This window comes from Rhamphochromis longiceps, linkage group LG14 (genome assembly GCF_057381845.1).
Source record: "Rhamphochromis longiceps isolate RC_006_pf linkage group LG14, R_longiceps_female_GT1.1, whole genome shotgun sequence".
NCBI classification, from domain to species: domain Eukaryota; kingdom Metazoa; phylum Chordata; class Actinopteri; order Cichliformes; family Cichlidae; genus Rhamphochromis; species Rhamphochromis longiceps.
Window position 1 is genome coordinate 27,047,646 of NC_140570.1, and position 18,602 is coordinate 27,066,247.

Below are 18,602 nucleotides of genomic sequence, written 5' to 3' on the forward strand. Positions count from 1 at the left end.
ACGTGACTTTTCACATGAACTCTTGTGTGATAAACTTATTTAGCAACTAACAGCTTCCTCTTTTCTAAGAACATACAGACTTAGAAAAGGGGAACCTCAGCTCTGAGTTCTTGGAATAACTTTGTTATCTTTGTACACACATGTGACCAGCTTGTATAAATAAAGAACGCAGACAGTGACAGAGTGCGAGTGCCCTCCTGCAAGGACGAGCGCTCTGTGACTGCCCTTGCGAGTAAAGACGACTGGAGTGTTTGTGTTTTCTAACTCAGGTGTCTTAGCTGAAGAACTGTGGGGCGATTCTTAAAAATCCCCTGTCAGTCACTCAACTAATCATTTCTTCACATCTGACAGTAAATGCTTTTAATAAAGACTATAGAACTTGACTGCATGCTGAGGTGGCAATTCAACCATTTGATTCATTTTACAGCAGCTCATGAGTGAATGAACATGGTTCAATAAAAGTACATTTTTACAAACACTTACATTTACTTAAATTTAATTGGGTAGAGTTATGGGTGGCCACTTTCGCAGGGAGTAAAGTCCTATACTCTTGCTAACGACCTACTAATTCTATTCAGGTCAATCAATCAATCAATCAATCAAAATTTATTTCTATAGTAGCACATATTAAAAACCAAAGTGCTTCACAGTCAGACAGAGCAATAGAATGAGACAATTAAAACAAAACAGTTAAGAAAGAACAGGGCAAAAAACAATATAGGTGACAACACAACAAGCCAGATAATAGTCTGCTAGTTTGAATCAAAAGCCAAAGTAAAGAGATAAGTTTTCAGATGCAATTAAAAAAAACTGGATAGACTTGGAGGTACGAATATGAGCAGGGAGGTTATTCCAGAGTCTAGGTGCTACGGTAGCAAAGGCCCGGTCACCTCTGGACTTCAGACAAGACCTCAGTTGCGTTAGGAGCATCTGATTGGAAGATCTTAGTGTTCTATTGGGATTGTACAAATACAGGAGTTTGGATAGTTAGCTGGGCGCTAAATTGTTTAGAATTTTAAAAGTAAACAAAATAATTTTAAAATCTATATGATATTTAACAGGGAGCCAATGTAAGTTGGCTAAAACTGGAGAGATGTGATCATAGGTTCTAGTATCTGTTAAGAGACATGCAGCTACATTTTGAACTAATTGGTAAAGAGAAGAGTGTTGGAGGCCCAAGCAGAGGGAGTTACAGTAGTCCAGTCTGGACGTGATAAATGCGTGGATAAGCTTTTCAAGGTCCTTTAAAGGAAGGAATGGTTTTGCTTGAGATATCTGGCGCAACTGGTAAAAGCTGCTTTTTACCACTGTGGAGACCTGGTTCTCTAGATTAAAAGAGCTAATCAGGAACACTCTGAGGTTTCTTACAGTGAGCAAGAGATGGCTAGCAAGAGGACCTAAGAGGACGTACCTCATGAAGACAGCTGAACAGAGGTTGCAAAGAAGCAGAGACATCAGAATTAATTAAAGGCGAATAAATTTGGATATCAATGGCATAACAGTGGAAGGAGATGTTATATATATATATATATTTTTTTTTTTTTATTAATCCCAACGGCAGCATGTACAAGGAGAAAATAACTGGACCGAGCACAGACCCCTGAGGCACACCACTGTAAATTGGGGCAGAGGCCAAGGTGTGTTCCCCTATAGCAACGGAGAACGGTCTGTCTGAGAGATAAGATTTAAACCACACTCAAAAAAATCAACTAGGGCATGTGTTTGATTAGCAAAGCAGTAATATGTTTACATTACATGAAGAAATCATTTTTATGGGTATTAAATGATTCATTCTTTTTTGTTGAATATGAGTCAAAGAAAATTCTGATGAGTTAAATTCATTCATGGCAATCCAATGAGAATGAGGTCCATCAAACCAACGACTCAGATAGCGTCATGCATTGCGCATGCTCTACGCCCACCGGATGCGGAAGAGTCCGTTGAGAGTTGACGAGCGCATGTGGAGTTACTCCTTTGGTATACTTGACAGTAAGGTAAGTTATTCACATATCTCTTTATATATTTATTTAGGTTAGGAGTGTGAGAGATAAATACTATTGGTTAAATGTTTTACCTCTAAGTGGTAACTTAGAGGAGCTTTATATATCAGGGAGTGTGTGGAGCCAAACACTTTTCACATGTAAGTCGTGAATTTGAATTTTCTTTCCAACTTAACTGGAGTGGCTAATTGTTGCAACAGAGCAAAAACTGATGAGGCTATTTTGGTAAGTTCGGTTTTTGTGTCTGTTGACTTTGAATGAGGTGTGTTTCATGGTTATCTGCATGGTTAGCACTGTTTTTTCTCTGGAGTTAGCTAACTTTGAAGAGTGTCATGTCGGCGGGAAAGCCGCGTAGAGTAATGTCGTCGCATATAACTCCTTGAATGAAGGGTTACTTTCTCCTTAACCGGAGTTGGTGATTGTTGGTAGCAGTGGTAAGACTGACTAAAGTAGTTTTGGTGATTTTTATGATGCTGTACTTAAAATTGCTGTTTTTGTCAGTGGAGTTTAGTAAGGGAACAACCGCATTAACTGGATAGATGAAGGGTTGAATTCAACTATACCAGTGTTTTGCGGAATTAATAACAAGGAGAAAGAGAAAATCTGTCACAATAATTGCATGTGTATTTTCTGTTTTTTGTAATATCTTCAATTAGTTTTTGAATTCAGAATGATTTAGGTGGATCATTGTTCGGGTCATAGTTTCTCTGCTCTCTGCATTAAGGCTGACTAACAGTCTTCACATTTCACAGTATGTAGATATTAACACAAATTCATCAAGAGTAATAATTTTATTTTAATTAAATAATTTCTCTCCCCAGAAATACGTTGAAAAATAAAGCCACATTCCCGTGTTCTGAGATTCTTATACCTCCTCAACAATATCAGGTTAGTTTCATATGTTTGACATATTATTAATATTATAATTATTATTATTATTAGTAGTAGTAGTAGTAGTATTGTTGTTGTTATTATTAATCTGTTTTTCAGATTGACAAGGAATTCCTGCCCATATCGACAGTACCGCTGCTATCTACATTCTTTTTTGAGCTAGACTTGTACACTCCATGCATGATGGAGATCTTTAGAAGCAAAGGTGGAGGGCTGGAAGAAAAATTATGGGGACCATCTCCAAGGTGTGTGCTAAAATGGTTAAACCTGTGTTTAAGAACTTTTTATGCCCATAACATGACAATTTTATGAGCAAAAGTATCTATACATATGGTAGGCAAAAGTCCTAAGTTGTTTTCATAACCTAGTCAGTTTTGAAGATTAACAATGGCTAACACTGAGCAGTGCTGATTTTCTAACACTGGAAAATAACTCAAAATGTTAGAAATATTCCAGTGTTAGAAAATCAACACTACTCAGTGTTAGCCATTGTTAATCTTCAAAACTGACTAGGTTACTTTTAAACATATAACACTGTCAAAAGTGTTAATTTAACACTCAACAGTGTTGTATTTAACACTCAGAGGTGTGGACCCATATAGACACTCTCTAGTGTTAATTTAACACTGGAGATTTTGCTGTGTATGTCAGATTCATTGATGGATGAGGGAGGAATTACTTTTCTGCAAACAAGTTCCTACCAGAGCCACTGCAGAAGAACTGTTTAAAATCATAGACTCTTACTTAAAAGAGGTCGAGCTGAAATGGGAGGACTGTGTGGGGATTTGCACTGCAAGCGCTGCAAGCACTCATCAAGCGCGTCTCCCCCAATGTGCAGTGGACGCACTGTATGATACACCGCGAAGCACTGGCGTCTAAACAGCTCAGACCTGAGCTGAGTAACGTAATGACTGATGTACGGTGTACATTTTAGGACATCGTCAGGTATCAGACAAAAAATTGTCAGGTGTCAGTTGTCAAAAAAAAAATTGTCAGTTGTCCAAAAAAAAATTGTCAGGTATCAGACAAAAAATTGTCAGGTGTCAGTTGTCAAAAAAAAAAAAAAAGTCAGGTATCAGAAAAAAAATTGTCAGGTGTCAGAAAAAAAATTGTCAGGTGTCAGAAAAAAAAATGTCAGGTATCAGAAAAAAAATTGTCAGGTGTCAGACAAAAAAGTTGTCAGGTGTCAGAAAAAAAATTGTCAGGTGTCAGACAAAAAAGTTGTCAGGTGTCAGAAAAAAAATTGTCAGGTGTCAGTTGTCAAAAAAAAAATTGTCAGGTATCAGAACACAAGGTACCAGAGAGAAAATCTTCCTGCAGGTGGCGCTGTTGTCATGTCCCACCCGAATTGATTTCCAAATACGTCATCAACGTGTGACCGTGGGAGAGCGTAAGGTCATTGACCTCACCGGAGTTTTACCGTGGTTCAGGCTCCTAACGACACAAGGTAAGTTTAACTTTTTCTCCCTTTTGTTCATATTTTTGCCACAGTTGTGTTATATTAAGTTGCAGTTATGTTGTGAAAGTTACATATCAGAGACGGAAAGCCAGTTTTGTACGAAACCAAATCAGTACTATTTTTGTCTGGCTAATTCATTCTAGCTAGCGACAGTGGTGAAACGTGATTCAAATTTAAACTGTTCAGTAATTGTTTTGTATACATTTCAGCAAATGGACAAGCTGAAAGCTTACGAGCAGCTTAAAAAAGACCTTGAAAATGGTAATCCAACACTTTATTAAATTTTTTGGTAATGTTTGCAAGTTAATTTTTTTAACTGCAAAGAAAATAGAGGTTCTTTTCATGGTACTCCAGCAGCTGTTAAAAGGATCATGTGTGGCCAACAAGGGATGGAGGACAGCGACATTCATCATGAGATAAATGTTTCACTGTAAGAACTTTGACACACTTTTTTTTTTTCATTGTCAAAATCGATTCTTCCTCAAGCTGTAACATAATATGCCTCTATTTTGTTTTTTTTATTCGGACATGTTTCTGTTTTATTAGGAGACTGTCTAACCCCAACATCGTCAGACTCATGGCAGTTGCCCGCACTGAGTCCTGCTTTTTGTTGGCAGCTGAATACATTCATGGCGCAACCCTGCAGCAAGTGCTTCACACAGACAGCTGCTTGGTGAAGGTACTGTTAAAGACTAGTAGTTAAACATATGCCATTTTATGACCAGTAGTCAATGTAGTAAATTAGCTTAACAGCTGCAGGCCATATATTATCCTTTAGTTCTAATGGTGTGCTATGTATGTAGTTTAGTCTCTATTATACTCTTGAATAAAAGAAACATAATCATTTGTAGTTCATTAGACAAAATGTGCATTACTCTGTATCCTTGATCAGCTGTGAATGTCTGACACTGTTTTCTTGAGAATGTTTTATTGCTGAATCATGTGAAGAAGGCCATAAGAGGGAGACTAGGTGTCTGGGCAGAAGAGATAAAACCATATTCTTTACCCCCTTCCAATTTCACACAGAAAGACAGGGAGGCAAGGTCAGGAGCCAGGCTCACTAAGAATTAGAAAAACATGTGAAGATGCAGCTTTTATGACAAAGAGGGGGGCTGGGATTAGCTATAAAAGTCTGTGAAAGTTGCCACCATTTTGAGACATGCTGTCGAACCTCTGCAGGCATCTCTCCCGTCCGGACGTTGTAATGCTCTTATTGTGAATTGTACCGAAATAAATGATTGTTGATTGAGCATATATACACCGAGTATTGTCCTTCCTTCAGCCCAAAGATTCAAAGAACTGCGTGTTTTCAACAGTACCAATACTCATAATTTTATGTTTAATACATTTAGGTAGATGTGAATAATCTTAATACCCTCATATTAAAAAAGAACTTTTTATTGCTGGCATTTGTTTAAATATGTACTTGAAACCATCTTTGTGTACAACATATAAAAAGACTGACATGTTAGATTGTCACACCTGGCTACGCATTGTTTTATTAATATTATATATTGTCTTGATAGCTTGAAGGGGATGATGCCGGTTTCATATCACTGGACTTATCCATGGCAGTAGAGTACATCCATGCACAGAGAATCATTCACCAGGATATAAAGCCAGCAAATGTCATGGTAAGCCATATTGTATTTTTCTTTTTCTCCACTTTGTTTTTGAAGATCAAAATAAAAATAGTATATTATTTATTTAACTTTATTCTCTTCAGTCTATTAAACACTACATTTGAACAATGAGAAACTTTTCTGGCATATTCATATAAAGGATTTTTAAGTAAGAAGCCTTACATTGTTTCTTTAATAGTCCAATTTTTCTTTAATATGTTGGTTCTTGCACACCTACAAAATTCCCAAACATGTTGTAAGTTTAGGCTTTACAAACTGAAAGTTTCTATTATTTTATTAGTCTGTACCACTTGCTTAAGTGGAATGGGGATTAAAAAATGCACAGGACTATAAAACCGGGTTGGATCATTAACCAATCTGTTAATTTTAATGTTGGGTATAATAAACAATCTCAGAATAAATCTGCAGTGATTGGGTGATCTGGGTGCTAAAAGCTTTGAGGGTTTTTTTTTTTCCCCAATTATGAGCTGTGGTCTTTGGAATGACATTTTTGATAACATTTGTGAAATTTTAGACAACCTGGTAAGTTCTCATATGTATACCTTATAGGTTCACCACCCTTCTAAGAAGGCAGTCCTGACAGACTGGGGCATGGCAAACATAAGAGACACTGTGATGCTTCGTCAAGGGAGTAAGTTCACTGCCCAGGCTACTGGTCCAGCTGGTGGCACATATCTTTACATGGCCCCTGAATGCATACTGATGTTTGAAGAGGCCTCGTTCCAGACAGACATGTGGTCCCTCGGAGCCACATATCTGGAGATCCTGACGGGTTCCGCTCCGTGGATGGTTAAAAAACAAAGAGAACTGGCTGCACTAATGGCCACCAAAACCCCACCACATGCCCTATCACATCTCAGTGACAAAAACAGTTTTCTTGGTGGTTTGGTGAGCTATGACCCAGACTCAAGGCCTTCCGCATCTGATGTTGTTAAGTTTCTCAAGTCAGGCCTTGATCTTACGAGCCGATATGGCTACAAGTGGTAATGTTGCTACAGTCTGCAGTTCAAAAGTCTTTCAATGTGAATTATGTTCTACATTATTGTTAACAAAAGTTGTGGTAAATGAAACACTGAATCATTATGAAAGATGGCACCTTGTCAATTGTATTTCAACATTTTATTGTACATTTTGTTGGTCAGACAGTTTTCAAATTACCTGTTGATTTTAAACAAGGATAAATAAATGTTAACAAACACTGTTGTATGATTTTATTGGTCATTGGAAATGTTTACTGGTGCACCTTCCATCCTCTCTCTCTTCAGAAAGATGTATATGTCATTTGCCTCGGCAAACGTAGAAAGTGTAGGAACTGCATTTCTGTTCATGGCAGTTGTGAGCTCTTGGACTAGCATGAGGTATGCAGCAAGGCAACCATCAGGTGTGCAGGGAAACTGGCTGTTTTCTAAAATGTTCTGGCACATGTCTCTGAATTCCTGGTTTGCTACCAGTGAAGGCTCTTCCCTCTCACAGATTAATTGCTTGGCATAGTCTAAAAGGTCTGGGTCAACAATGTGCAGCACATTGCCATATCCTGCGAATGAAAGACAATATTGAAAAGATGTTCACTTTGAATGTTAAAAATAAATGAATAATGACAAAGCTGTTCTAGAACCTGTATAAGAAGCAGTCAGTGTTTACAGATGTTATTACAGAAACTTAAAGATGGAAATATCACTCAAACATTTAGATAAATTTTTAGTTAAAGGTGTCAATATGAAGCCATTTTAGTATTGACAGTAGAAATTCAGAAATCTCTTATTGTACTACAAGTAGGCTTCTTCGGAAGACACAAAAGAGAAAGCACATTATAACAGTTTTACGCTCATTACACTGGCTTCCAGTATATTTTAGAAAATTCATTTTAAAATTTTAGTAATGACTTTCAATGCTCCGAATCGTGAAGCTCCTGCCTTAATTTCTGATCTTATAGAACCCCACGCTCCCTCTCCCAGCCTGTGATCATCTAATCAATGGCTGTTAGTAGTCCCACCAGAAGACCAGAGGCAATAGATCTTCCAAAGCGGTGGCTCCCAGGTCATGGAATGCTCTGCCTCCATCATTACGTTTCCTTGATTGCATTTATTCTGTATGTTCGATTGTGCTGTTTTATGTTTATCTGTTTTATATTATTGTGAAGCCACTTTGTGGTTTTTATCCTGTGAAGAGTGCTATATCAAAGTAAAAGTAAACTAATGAAAGTTAAAAAACAAACAAAAAAATAAAACCCCACAGGCTTTCAAATGACATACCAGGAGGTGGTGAGGTAAACAGAAGGTCGAGTTTCCCAAATGGACCAGGTGCATTGCGTTGCTTGCGGATGTCATGGGTGTTCCAAACTGTTTGCTCCGTTTTTAAGTCTCTTTGAAGCAGTGGCAAGTGTGAGTACTGCAAGCAGTTGCTATGAAAAAGGAGAATTAAAAAATTAATATGTTCATCTGCTTCTTTGAGGTAGAATAAGTAAAAGCTAAATTTTAATCAGTACTCAAAAACCAAAGGCATTCCTAGACCACATACTTTCATACTGCTGCTTGATTATTTTTCATGTCTAAAAATATTGACTTACATGTGCACAGGATTGTCCAGTTCAAGGATCCCAGACTCCATCATGGCCTACGCATGTTGTTTTGAAAAAGACATAAGTTGTGAAGGTGAGAATTTCATTAGTGAAAAGGTACAGATGTACATAAACACAGATTCTGGCCTTGTGTTTTCAGATAAACTAATCCATCGTATGTTTAACGAAATTTGGATGGCTAGTCTTTGTTAATAGGTTTTACAGGTGAAAGATTTGCTTTACCTCAAATGTTGTCAGCCATTTCTTAATCCATGTCTGCTTTAAAATACTGTTGAAACATTCAGCTCTCTAAACAACAGAAACATGACATTATCAGTTTTGTTGTCAGGTTGTTACTTTAGAAATAGACATTTACCAGCTTAAAGACATACCTGGTTGTGCACTGATGTCCCCATTCTGAAGCACCTCCATGCCTGATTCCCAAGATCTCGCATGTGAAATGCCATCTGCATTTGACCCACAACAAGGTTCTCCTTTCCTCTGTCCCCCCGAATCATTTGAGGACAGCCTAAAGACACAAACTGAAGATAATTAGTAAATGATGAAAAAATAAATTTATTAACAAAATGTAATCTTTTTTAACCCCCCATTTTTTAGTATATTGCATACCACCCTGTTCTTGAACAGCCTCAAAGAAGTATCTGGCCACAAAGTTTTGCTTGCGGTTGGATGTGCCCACCTTTAGCCATAGAACCTTCCTGGAAAATCTGAAAAGAAAGAAACAGAAAAGTGGCCACTTGTACATATGATTTAATCATGTTTTGGCACTATGTTTGGTTTTTGTTACATTCCCCAAGAGTATGGTGGTTTTCCATTGTATTATGTCTACACTGCAAAAACAGCTATACTTGAAACAAGCCAAATATTCTTAAATCTGACAAATTTTTCTTGTTTTGAGCAAAAAAATCTGCCAATGGGGTAAGCAAAAGTTGCTTGACTAGAATTCTTAAAACTAGCAAATTAATCTAACTGCCATATGCCTTTTAACTAGACAAAATTGTCTAAAATGTATGCTTATTTGAAGAAAATGTGACTTATTATAAGTAAAAGACACTTTGATATTTAGAAAATCTGCACCTAAAATGAGTATTATGCTTTCTTGAACAAGCTGTTTTCAAGAATTATTTGCTTACGTTAAGATTCTATACCTTAATTTAGATTTTTCACATTAAAAAAAACACCTTACTATAGGACAAATTTTCTTAAAACTGAATTGTTTCTTTCTTGATTGAGCTAACTATAAGAATTATGTTTCGACTCTGAGAACAATAATCAGCAAAAATTTCTGAGAATAAGACACCATCTCTTCAAAAAGCTACTAAAAATAAGGGAATTCATCTTAAATTAAGACAGCAAAAGCACTCTTAGATTTTGCGCTTTTATTGACACAGCAATGGGTCAGTAACTCACTGAGGTCTGTTCCAGGAGAATCATGCCTAAAATTATACATTTCAGCAGGGTACTGTGTAACATGGCCAATATAAGAAGTGCATATTCCAGATACTCTTAAAATGAATAATAACAGTATAACACACTCATGGCTGGTATCAAAAATAAATTTTGCTGAAGCTTAAAACAATCACTATTTCAAATCCTATATTACATAACATTTTAGAAGAACAAGTTTAACGACCACACAAACAAACATGTGTTTTACATTTGAACAACTTTTCTATAGAAAAAAAAAACAACCTCACTGACTAACACTGAGTCTGATAAACAAGGCAGATGGAGTCTGTCATCTGGGAGACTCACTCAATGAATGACTTCCACTCACCAAGCGCCTTCTTGTAAGAGGGGGTTGAATCTCGGTCATGGATGGAGTCTTTGAGTATTTCAGTTTGCAAGACAGACAGCAGCGTGGAAATGCACTATGGATATGTGAGGTGGAGGGCATAGTAATATGCCATCAGATAGAGCAGTCCCTCATTAAGATCCTTCCGGTCAAAAGTGCTCACCGGTGTGGTTCCAACAGCTATCATGCAGTTGCCTTCAGAGACAAGCAGAACTGGACAAGCCAGGGGTCGCTGACGCAGGTAGCCTTCAGGGTCTTCTGAAGTCTACATGACAGAAAAAAAGAGTATTAGAACAAGACTGTAAGAAACACAATTTTTGAGTTGCATTACAGTTTAAAATAGATCAACTTTTTTTGTAGGTTTTAATTAACATCAACATGTTATGGGGATCTGAACTTTAAGAATATTTGACTGACTCCACAGTAAAATATATAAAATGAAAACATGAGTAACTGCAAAATTCAACAATATATACACATAGAATATTGCAGCCTTACCTTTAGGACATGGAAAAAAGCCTCACTACAGATGCCCAGCTTCTTAGGTGGTACTGTGCTGGAAGGGAAAAGCATGGGAAGGGCTCTGAACACAGCTGCTGCATGTTCCACTGGTTTGAAAAAAGAAAAATAAGACAGGGCAACACCATTAAACATTGCAAATAATGTAATCTGCAAAGCATAAATGTAGACAAATCAAGATACTGTAGCATTACCTCCATCCAAAGTTTTTGGATGGAGGTAAGTGCTGGGTTCCTCTCTGAAGAAGTCACCATCTCCAGTAGTTGTTAGCGTTTTTTCAGCAGCAGTCTTGTTCTAAAATACAGTGTACATAGGGCTAATTTCACATAAAATTGCACAAGAACTTTAGGTCTCTAAATATGAAAGATAGTACAACAAAATATCAGTAAAGTGTTGAACAATAAAAAATATGTATATTTAATAAATGTGTAGGCCACTTGATTTAAATCAAAACTAAAGAAGATTCTACTGTCTATCTGTTAAGTGAGTATTGGTGGAATTATTTGAAACTGCATAAAACAAGCTGGTGTGTTCTCAGTTTTGTCACACAGCGATAGGACAGAACTTACTTCTTCACATTTGTGCACTGCAAGCCATAGAGCCCGACGCCTGAGGCAATGTTCAGGACCAGGAAACAGATCTTTGATGTCATCTCGTGAAAGTGATGAGAGCAGGTCTTCTCCAACATTTGCTTCTGCAATAGGAGTTTCCAATTATCACTACATTGCATTATCCTCATGTGCAAGCCAGCTGACAGCTTTGCTTGGGTAACAGACAGGATACATAGGAAACATAATTTAATATTTACCATTTAAAACCATGACTCTATTCCATTATTCTCCCTCCTCACTGCTCCACAGGTTCTAAATTACCTTCCTCCTATTGACTGGTAAAAGTAATATATTTGTGATACATCAATTAAATGCATGTATACATATAAATATTTTTTTTTTTTTTGCTTCCTAGGCTAAAGTATATAATGAAATAACTTCACTAATAGAAATTTGAAACTCCCACAATTTCTGTAAAACTGGCATTAACTTATGGCACTTTGCACACTTGTTGAATAAATTCACAGACACTGAAACTAATAACTGGACATGAATTCTTTCATAACTTTCTGCACTAGCATATTTAAAAATGCTAATGCAACTAAGCTAACCGCACAGCTAAGCTAAGCTAACAACCGGGTATAGCCTGCCATGCTAGCGACTTAACATGCAACATACCAGAACACAAAACATAGAAAAAACAAAACAGTCACATACCTTTCAGGTTGGCAATTGTTATTTCGTCCAGTTTTTCCATAGCGTGCCTTAATTTCTTCACACTGTACCAACTGTATCGCATCTACACCCAGACCCCAAAATCCTGCAATCCAACCGCTTAGGCACGGAGCTAGAGGCGGGAAGGTGGGCTGTACCAACTCAGGAGTATGGGGTTGTGTACGGAAATAGTTTAGTTCGCTCTTTTATACCTATAAAATGATATATATTTAAATATTTGACTATTTAGTTAGATTATGTTCTGTAAATACTGACGTGTGGGTGCTGTTACTTACTACAGCTGTTATAAGGCACTGAATTAGGATAGCCATTCCTACCCCATAATGGAATAATCCTGGTTATCTTGACTTTATGGGAAAAGTAGTTCACAGACCAGTAAAACAAAATGATTTGGCGCTGTGTTATCTACATCGTTTTTGTGGGTCTGACCCTCAAATCCCTACTGAGTCATATTAATTCTGCACATAGCCATAGTCCAGATTTCCGTGAAGATTGTGGCATAGATGGATGTGTCAAAGAATATCGTGTTTACAGCTAATTTTGGTATCACATTCTTCGAACACACTCCGACCACCTTGCCAATGGACGATGCAGCGGATCGATTAGGACACAAAAATCTGTAAGGTGAGACTGACTATATACTTTAATATCTTTGAAAATAATCATATAAAATATTCATGTTAGATGTCTACTTGTTTTTACAGCTTAACAGTAGATATGTTAATGCTTATTCCTTATAATCCACAACAATGCTATCTATTTATAAAGAATATTCTGATAGTGTTTAATTTCTTCTACTAGAGAAAACAACATTTTGTATTTTTTTAAACTTTTGTTTTAAATAAACCAATTGTCATGGTCCGCAGTCTCCTTGGTTGTTTGTGTTTATTAATATTCATTGTGTCAGTTAGTTTCCTAGTTATTTGTTAATTATTTCCAGTGTTTAGGTGTTCTCTGTACCTCCCTTGTCTTCAGTGTATTGTCCCTGGTTCGATATTCGTGTTTATTCCTGTTTTACTTTGATAGTCCCTGCCCTGCATCGGTGTATTCTGTTTTGCTTCCTCCTGGTCTCTTCTCATCTGATTAGTGTCAGCTGTGTTTCGTGCCTGTCTGCCAATTCCTCGTTTCCTTTTGTGTGTGTATATTTAGTGTGTTCTTTGTCGGATCGTCTGTATTCTCTCCTGTGTTATCATCTGTGTTCCCTCCCTGATGTTTTCATGTCTTATGTTCCTTGTTCAAGGTTGTAAGGTTTTTGCAACATTTTCCATGTTTCCTGTGTTCTTTAGTTTAGCTTTCCCATTTTAGGTTTTTGAGGATTTTTCAAGGCTTTTAAACTACAGTTAAGCTGCCAAATAGCAATGAGCATTAAATGAATATCCATTTATTAAACTCAGCTTGAAAACATGCATATTTTAGAGTAAATTATAAAATGCAGTATATTTCTGACATTAAATTTTTTTAGAAATTATCAGTGTACCTTGTATTTAATTTCCTTATCCGCAACTAGTCAATTAATCAACCAATCTCAATTGCAGTTCTAGGAGGGAACCCTCATCAGCAGTGAACAGAAATCTGAGTAACATGTGGGCATACAGGACTGATTCAGTGGTGGAAAGCCAGCCAACAATGATATGATATGAGATTCCATTCCATATTACAGTTTCACACACAAAGATATGACATGTGCGGTCATGAAATATTACCTGGGTGATGTAATTGGACTACACGTGAGCTCAACATATGTTTTATAAAAGGTACACTGCTTTACATGCATGAACTGTATTTTCAGGTTATTGTTTTGGACAGTTTTGTGACAATTTTTAAAATGAAGTTGTTGTTTTCCTATAAATTCTGACAGTTGAATGCGATTTTAGCATTGCCATAGTATAGATATACTGATGCTGATCTATTATTCTGTTTGACATGGCCTAAAGTGAATGAGTTGTTCTGTTTCTGTTTTTCAAATGGGCCTGTATTTCATGTTTACCATGTGCTTTTAGTTTATATACTGCATATTGTGTCAAACTTGACAGCAATTATATTAAACTTTAGTGTCAATAAATACATTTCTTAAACTGAGCAGCTGTTTAAATGCCCTTACTCTTGAAATGAGAAAAATAATCTTATTTTTATTCTGGAAATTCAACCAAACCATTGTCATGCCTTGTAACTGGTAAATAAAGCTCAAGATGAGCTGAAATATCCTTTTAAGGAAAAGTTAGACATATTTTCCTAGAATAAGCTTTATTTTCTTGTCCAAAACTTGCTTGTTAAGAATATATTTTCTTTTTAGGCAAAAAATAAGAAAAAATGTCCATAAACAAGGTTTTTTTTACTTTCTTGAAAATCGTTTTTTGCAGTGTAGGCGTTGTATCTGGTTCCTCCGGCCATTTTGACTGCCATAGTTGTGTAGGCTTACATGCCTTTGGAATTGAATGTGACTCTTGACTGTGTTCAGACTGACGCGAGGGGAGAGCTGCCTTTTGTTTTGTAATCCCTTGTATTCTCCTGTTTATGTGTTGGTTAGGTAGGTTATCGTAAATTGTACATTTTATTTTCTTTGGAGTTAAATTCTGTTTACTTTATATCAGGGATGTTTTGTTTGTTGTGTTGGTCTTGGCCCTCCCTGAAATTAACTGCCAGTCTGAAATGGAACTTTAAGACTAGCAGGAAATAAGCCTTTTAAAAACCGCCATCTTGAATCCTCCTTCACTATTCATACTTTATCTTGGTCCCTTAGACCAGGCTTGGCCAAATCCAGACCTCGAGGGCCAGTGTCCTGCATGTTTTAGATATCACCCTGGGTAAACACACTTGAATAAAATGATTAGTTCATTACCAGGCCTCTGGAGAACTACAAAACATGTTGTGAGGGTAATTTAGCCATTTGAATCAGCTGTGGATCAAGGACACATCTAAAACCTGCAGGACACCGGCCCTCGAGGCCTGGACTTGCCCATCCCTGCCCTAGACTACTCAGGAGAGATAACACCTCAGTTTACCGCACATCCTTATCTTGAAGCAACTTTGTACTATCACTGAATATAATAAATTAAGTAGCGAATGCCATATTCAAACCTACCCATCAATCCCCAAATGTATCCACATTCCAAAGAACTTCAGTTTATCATTGCCTATATGAAACAACAAATAATAATTACAATTTGTTTCAACAGAAGTACCATCAAAACATGTTTGGAAGGTTAATTGAAAAGATAAAATAAATACCATCAATGTGCCATGTGTCATTTGGACCACGGCTGATGTAATTCCGACGGGGAATTTTCTTCTTTCCAGGAGATCTCCTCTGAAGACCACTTGCATCCATATACCTCATTATATTAGCAACATCGTCTCTACAGTAACAATAGATTTTACTCTGAGCTCAACAGTAAAACAAGAGAATACTTGATTATATACACACTATTTAACCAACCTGTAACAAGGCCGCACTCCTCTGACATCCCTTACCCGCTTTACCATTGCCCTGATTCCTTGTTCAGGAGACCACTGTTTCATCTCACTCTAAAAAACAAACAAACAGACAATTGAATGTTTTTTTTTTTTAAATCACTACAGAAAATAACATTTATTGTTTCTACAATAGCTCATGACACAGACTTCAGGAAAATATACATTTTTTGCACTGATGTTTTAACGCTTACCTCCACAGCTTTGTGGATTTCAGTAAAAGGTCGTTGGGGGCATCTTCGCTTCAACCCTAGAAGTTTTAAAACTCGTCTCAGATGCCTCTCACTGTTAAAAGACAACACAGACTTACATTATATTAAATGCAAACTGCATGTTTTGTCATTTTAGAGAGTTGTCACGGAAACTGTTGAAATGCAGACTTACCTTATTTTATGCCCATATGAATTCAGTGCACAGCTGATTTCCTTTTGTTTTAAGCCTTTGTTGAACAATGTTATTATCATCATATCTTGAAAGGTTAAGTGTAACAACAACAGTCTAATTGATCACCCACGTCTTACACTGAACATAAGTAATTAACCAGTAAAGTACTAAATCTTTTTATGTGGCAATTACACTAAAAGCATCGTCTATTCAGTGCCCACAAATAAAACATGTGTAGCAAAAAATACACTTCTTTGATATGAAAGAGGTGAACAGTAGTTAATAAATAAGTTGTACTTTAGTCATTTATTTTTAATGCTCTTTTTTTAATTTAAAAAAAAAAAGTATTTTTGGTACAGTCATGGGAACCAGCCAGAGTCGGATACTCCTTTCATCATCGTCAGATGACATATTGCAGCAAAGTCTAAAAACAACAACAGAAAAAAACATATCGGGATCAAAACATATCCCGACAGTAGCAATATAGAAAAGAGAAATAAAGAAAAAGAGCGACAGAAAGGATGCAGGCTGCTCGTGAGCTTTCAGCTTGTCCATTTGCTGAAATGTATACAAAACAATTACTGAACAGTTTAAATTTGAATCACGTTTCACCACTGTCGCTAGCTAGAATGAATTAGCCAGACAAAAATAGTACTGATTTGGTTTCGTACAAAACTGGCTTTCCGTCTCTGATATGTAACTTTCACAACATAACTGCAACTTAATATAACACAACTGTGGCAAAAATATGAACAAAAGGGAGAAAAAGTTAAACTTACCTTGTGTCGTTAGGAGCCTGAACCACGGTAAAACTCCGGTGAGGTCAATGACCTTACGCTCTCCCACGGTCACACGTTGATGACGTATTTGGAAATCAATTCGGGTGGGACATGACAACAGCGCCACCTGCAGGAAGATTTTCTCTCTGGTACCTTGTGTTCTGACACCTGACAACTTTTTTTCTGACACCTGACAACTTTTTTTCTGACACCTGACAATTTTTTGTCTGATACCTGACTTTTTTTTTTTTGACAACTGACACCTGACAATTTTTTTTCTGATACCTGACAATTTTTTTTCTGATACCTGACAATTTTTTTTTTTGACAACTGACACCTGTCAATTTTTTTTCTGATACCTGACAATTTTTTTTTTGACAACTGACACCTGACAATTTTTTGTCTGATACCTCACCACAGTCAACTACATCAAAACACGACCTGTGAAAGCCCGGATTTTTTCGGCACTGTGTGAAGAAATGGGCTCCGACCACACAGCCGTTTTGTATCACAGCAAGTCCCGATGGCTGTCACGTGGGAAGATGCTATCCAGGGTCTTTGAACTGCGAGATGAGATCCGCATCTTTTTGAAGGAAGAGGGCAGTGATCTTACCAACAAATTTAACTGTAACAACTTTCTCATGAAACTGGCATACCTCAGTGACATGTTCCTGAAACTCAATGAACTAAATTTGCAGATGCAGGGCACAAACACTCACCTCCCACATCTGACAGATAAAGTCACATCATTTGTCAGAAAACTTGAAATGTGGAAGCAGCGAGTGAAAGATGGAAACGTGGACTCGTTTGAGAATTTGAAATCATTCATTGAAGACAACAAGCTGCAGAATACAGTGATCCCATGCATAAAAGAACACATGTCTGCCCTTCAGAAACATTTCCAGAGATATTTCCTGGTGCAAGATTCCAAAGAATGACTGGATCCGTGACCCCTTCAGTGCAACACCCCCTGCTGACACACATCTGAGGAGGAACAGTTCATTGATCTTACCTCTGATTCAATTAAGAGGCTGCAGTTTAATTCAAAGACCCTGGCTGCATTTTGGATTGGAGTGGACAAAGAGAGCCCTGGCAATACTTCTTCCTTTTGCCACATCCTACTTATGCGAGGTAGGCTTTTCTGCTGTGGCTTCAATCAAGACGAAGTACAGATCAAAGCTGGACATTGAAAATGAACTCAGAGTGGCTGTCTCAAAACTGCAACCCAGGTTTGAGAAGATCTGCAGCAACAGGCAGGCTCACACCAGTCACTGAAAAGATGTGAGGATCAAATGTGGGGTTTTTTGCAACAAACCTTTAATTTTTTTTAATTTTTCCTCTCAGGAAGTTGTTCATGTTTGTAAACCCATTTTGCACAGAGAGGCATTTAAAAAAATATGAGGCAATTTTGAATATTCTTGCACAGGAAAAGATACGAATACTGGATTTCAGGAAAGCAAACTGATTTTGTTAGGAATTGATGGTTTATTTCCTGAGTCAGTCGATTTAGACCTCCATTAGCATTCCTTTGAATTTATTACAAAGAAGTACAAAACTGTCCTTTCTTTCATTTCATTTTGTATTTTCAAACTCCTGAAGGCATTCTTAGATATGTAATTTAACCTCTTAAGTCCCGAACTCTTCCATGGCATGCATTTCTAATTTCTCTTTGATATTTGGGCTGATTGGGACCCGATGAATGTAAAACCAAGATTCACCAGAGGGACCATCTCTAGTGGAAAGTTACTGAGACACTGTTGTTTAGACTAGAATGAGAGAGCTTCTGTAATAAACCTG

At 37.1% G+C, this 18,602-nt stretch overlaps 2 protein-coding genes and 1 long non-coding RNA gene across 7 annotated transcripts; 1 reads left to right on the forward strand and 2 right to left on the reverse strand.

The window, feature by feature from the left end:
* Nucleotides 1-4,263: 4,263 nt before the first annotated feature.
* LOC146654218 (uncharacterized) lies at nucleotides 4,264-7,191 on the forward strand. 5 transcript variants are annotated; one of them, XM_085380442.1, is made up of 7 exons: nucleotides 4,264-4,338; nucleotides 4,560-4,611; nucleotides 4,705-4,780; nucleotides 4,897-5,029; nucleotides 5,877-5,984; nucleotides 6,543-6,603; nucleotides 6,643-7,191. In XM_085380442.1, the coding sequence occupies exons 2-7, from the start codon at nucleotides 4,563-4,565 to the stop codon at nucleotides 6,978-6,980; spliced, it is 765 nt and encodes a 254-aa protein (XP_085236568.1). In that variant the 5' UTR covers nucleotides 4,264-4,338; nucleotides 4,560-4,562; the 3' UTR covers nucleotides 6,981-7,191. The 5 variants fall into 5 exon arrangements, with proteins under 5 accessions (XP_085236568.1, XP_085236566.1, XP_085236567.1 ...); XM_085380440.1 differs by having other exon boundaries at nucleotides 6,543-7,191; XM_085380441.1 differs by having other exon boundaries at nucleotides 4,280-4,338; nucleotides 4,708-4,780; nucleotides 6,543-7,191.
* Nucleotides 7,098-16,891, reverse strand: LOC146654219 (uncharacterized). The gene is made up of 13 exons (XM_085380439.1): nucleotides 16,806-16,891; nucleotides 16,413-16,450; nucleotides 16,027-16,111; nucleotides 15,837-15,927; nucleotides 15,608-15,696; nucleotides 15,400-15,527; nucleotides 15,254-15,305; nucleotides 9,181-9,278; nucleotides 8,943-9,079; nucleotides 8,794-8,859; nucleotides 8,560-8,606; nucleotides 8,246-8,394; nucleotides 7,098-7,527 (listed from the first exon to the last, which is right to left on the reverse strand). Exons 2-13 carry the CDS (start codon nucleotides 16,435-16,437, stop codon nucleotides 7,205-7,207), a joined length of 1,290 nt encoding a protein of 429 aa, XP_085236565.1. The 5' UTR covers nucleotides 16,438-16,450; nucleotides 16,806-16,891; the 3' UTR covers nucleotides 7,098-7,204.
* LOC146654220 (uncharacterized) lies at nucleotides 10,268-12,009 on the reverse strand. The gene is made up of 3 exons (XR_014907332.1): nucleotides 11,455-12,009; nucleotides 10,865-10,974; nucleotides 10,268-10,631 (listed from the first exon to the last, which is right to left on the reverse strand). It is a non-coding gene; the product is annotated as an uncharacterized LOC146654220 (long non-coding RNA).
* Nucleotides 16,892-18,602: the final 1,711 nt, after the last annotated feature.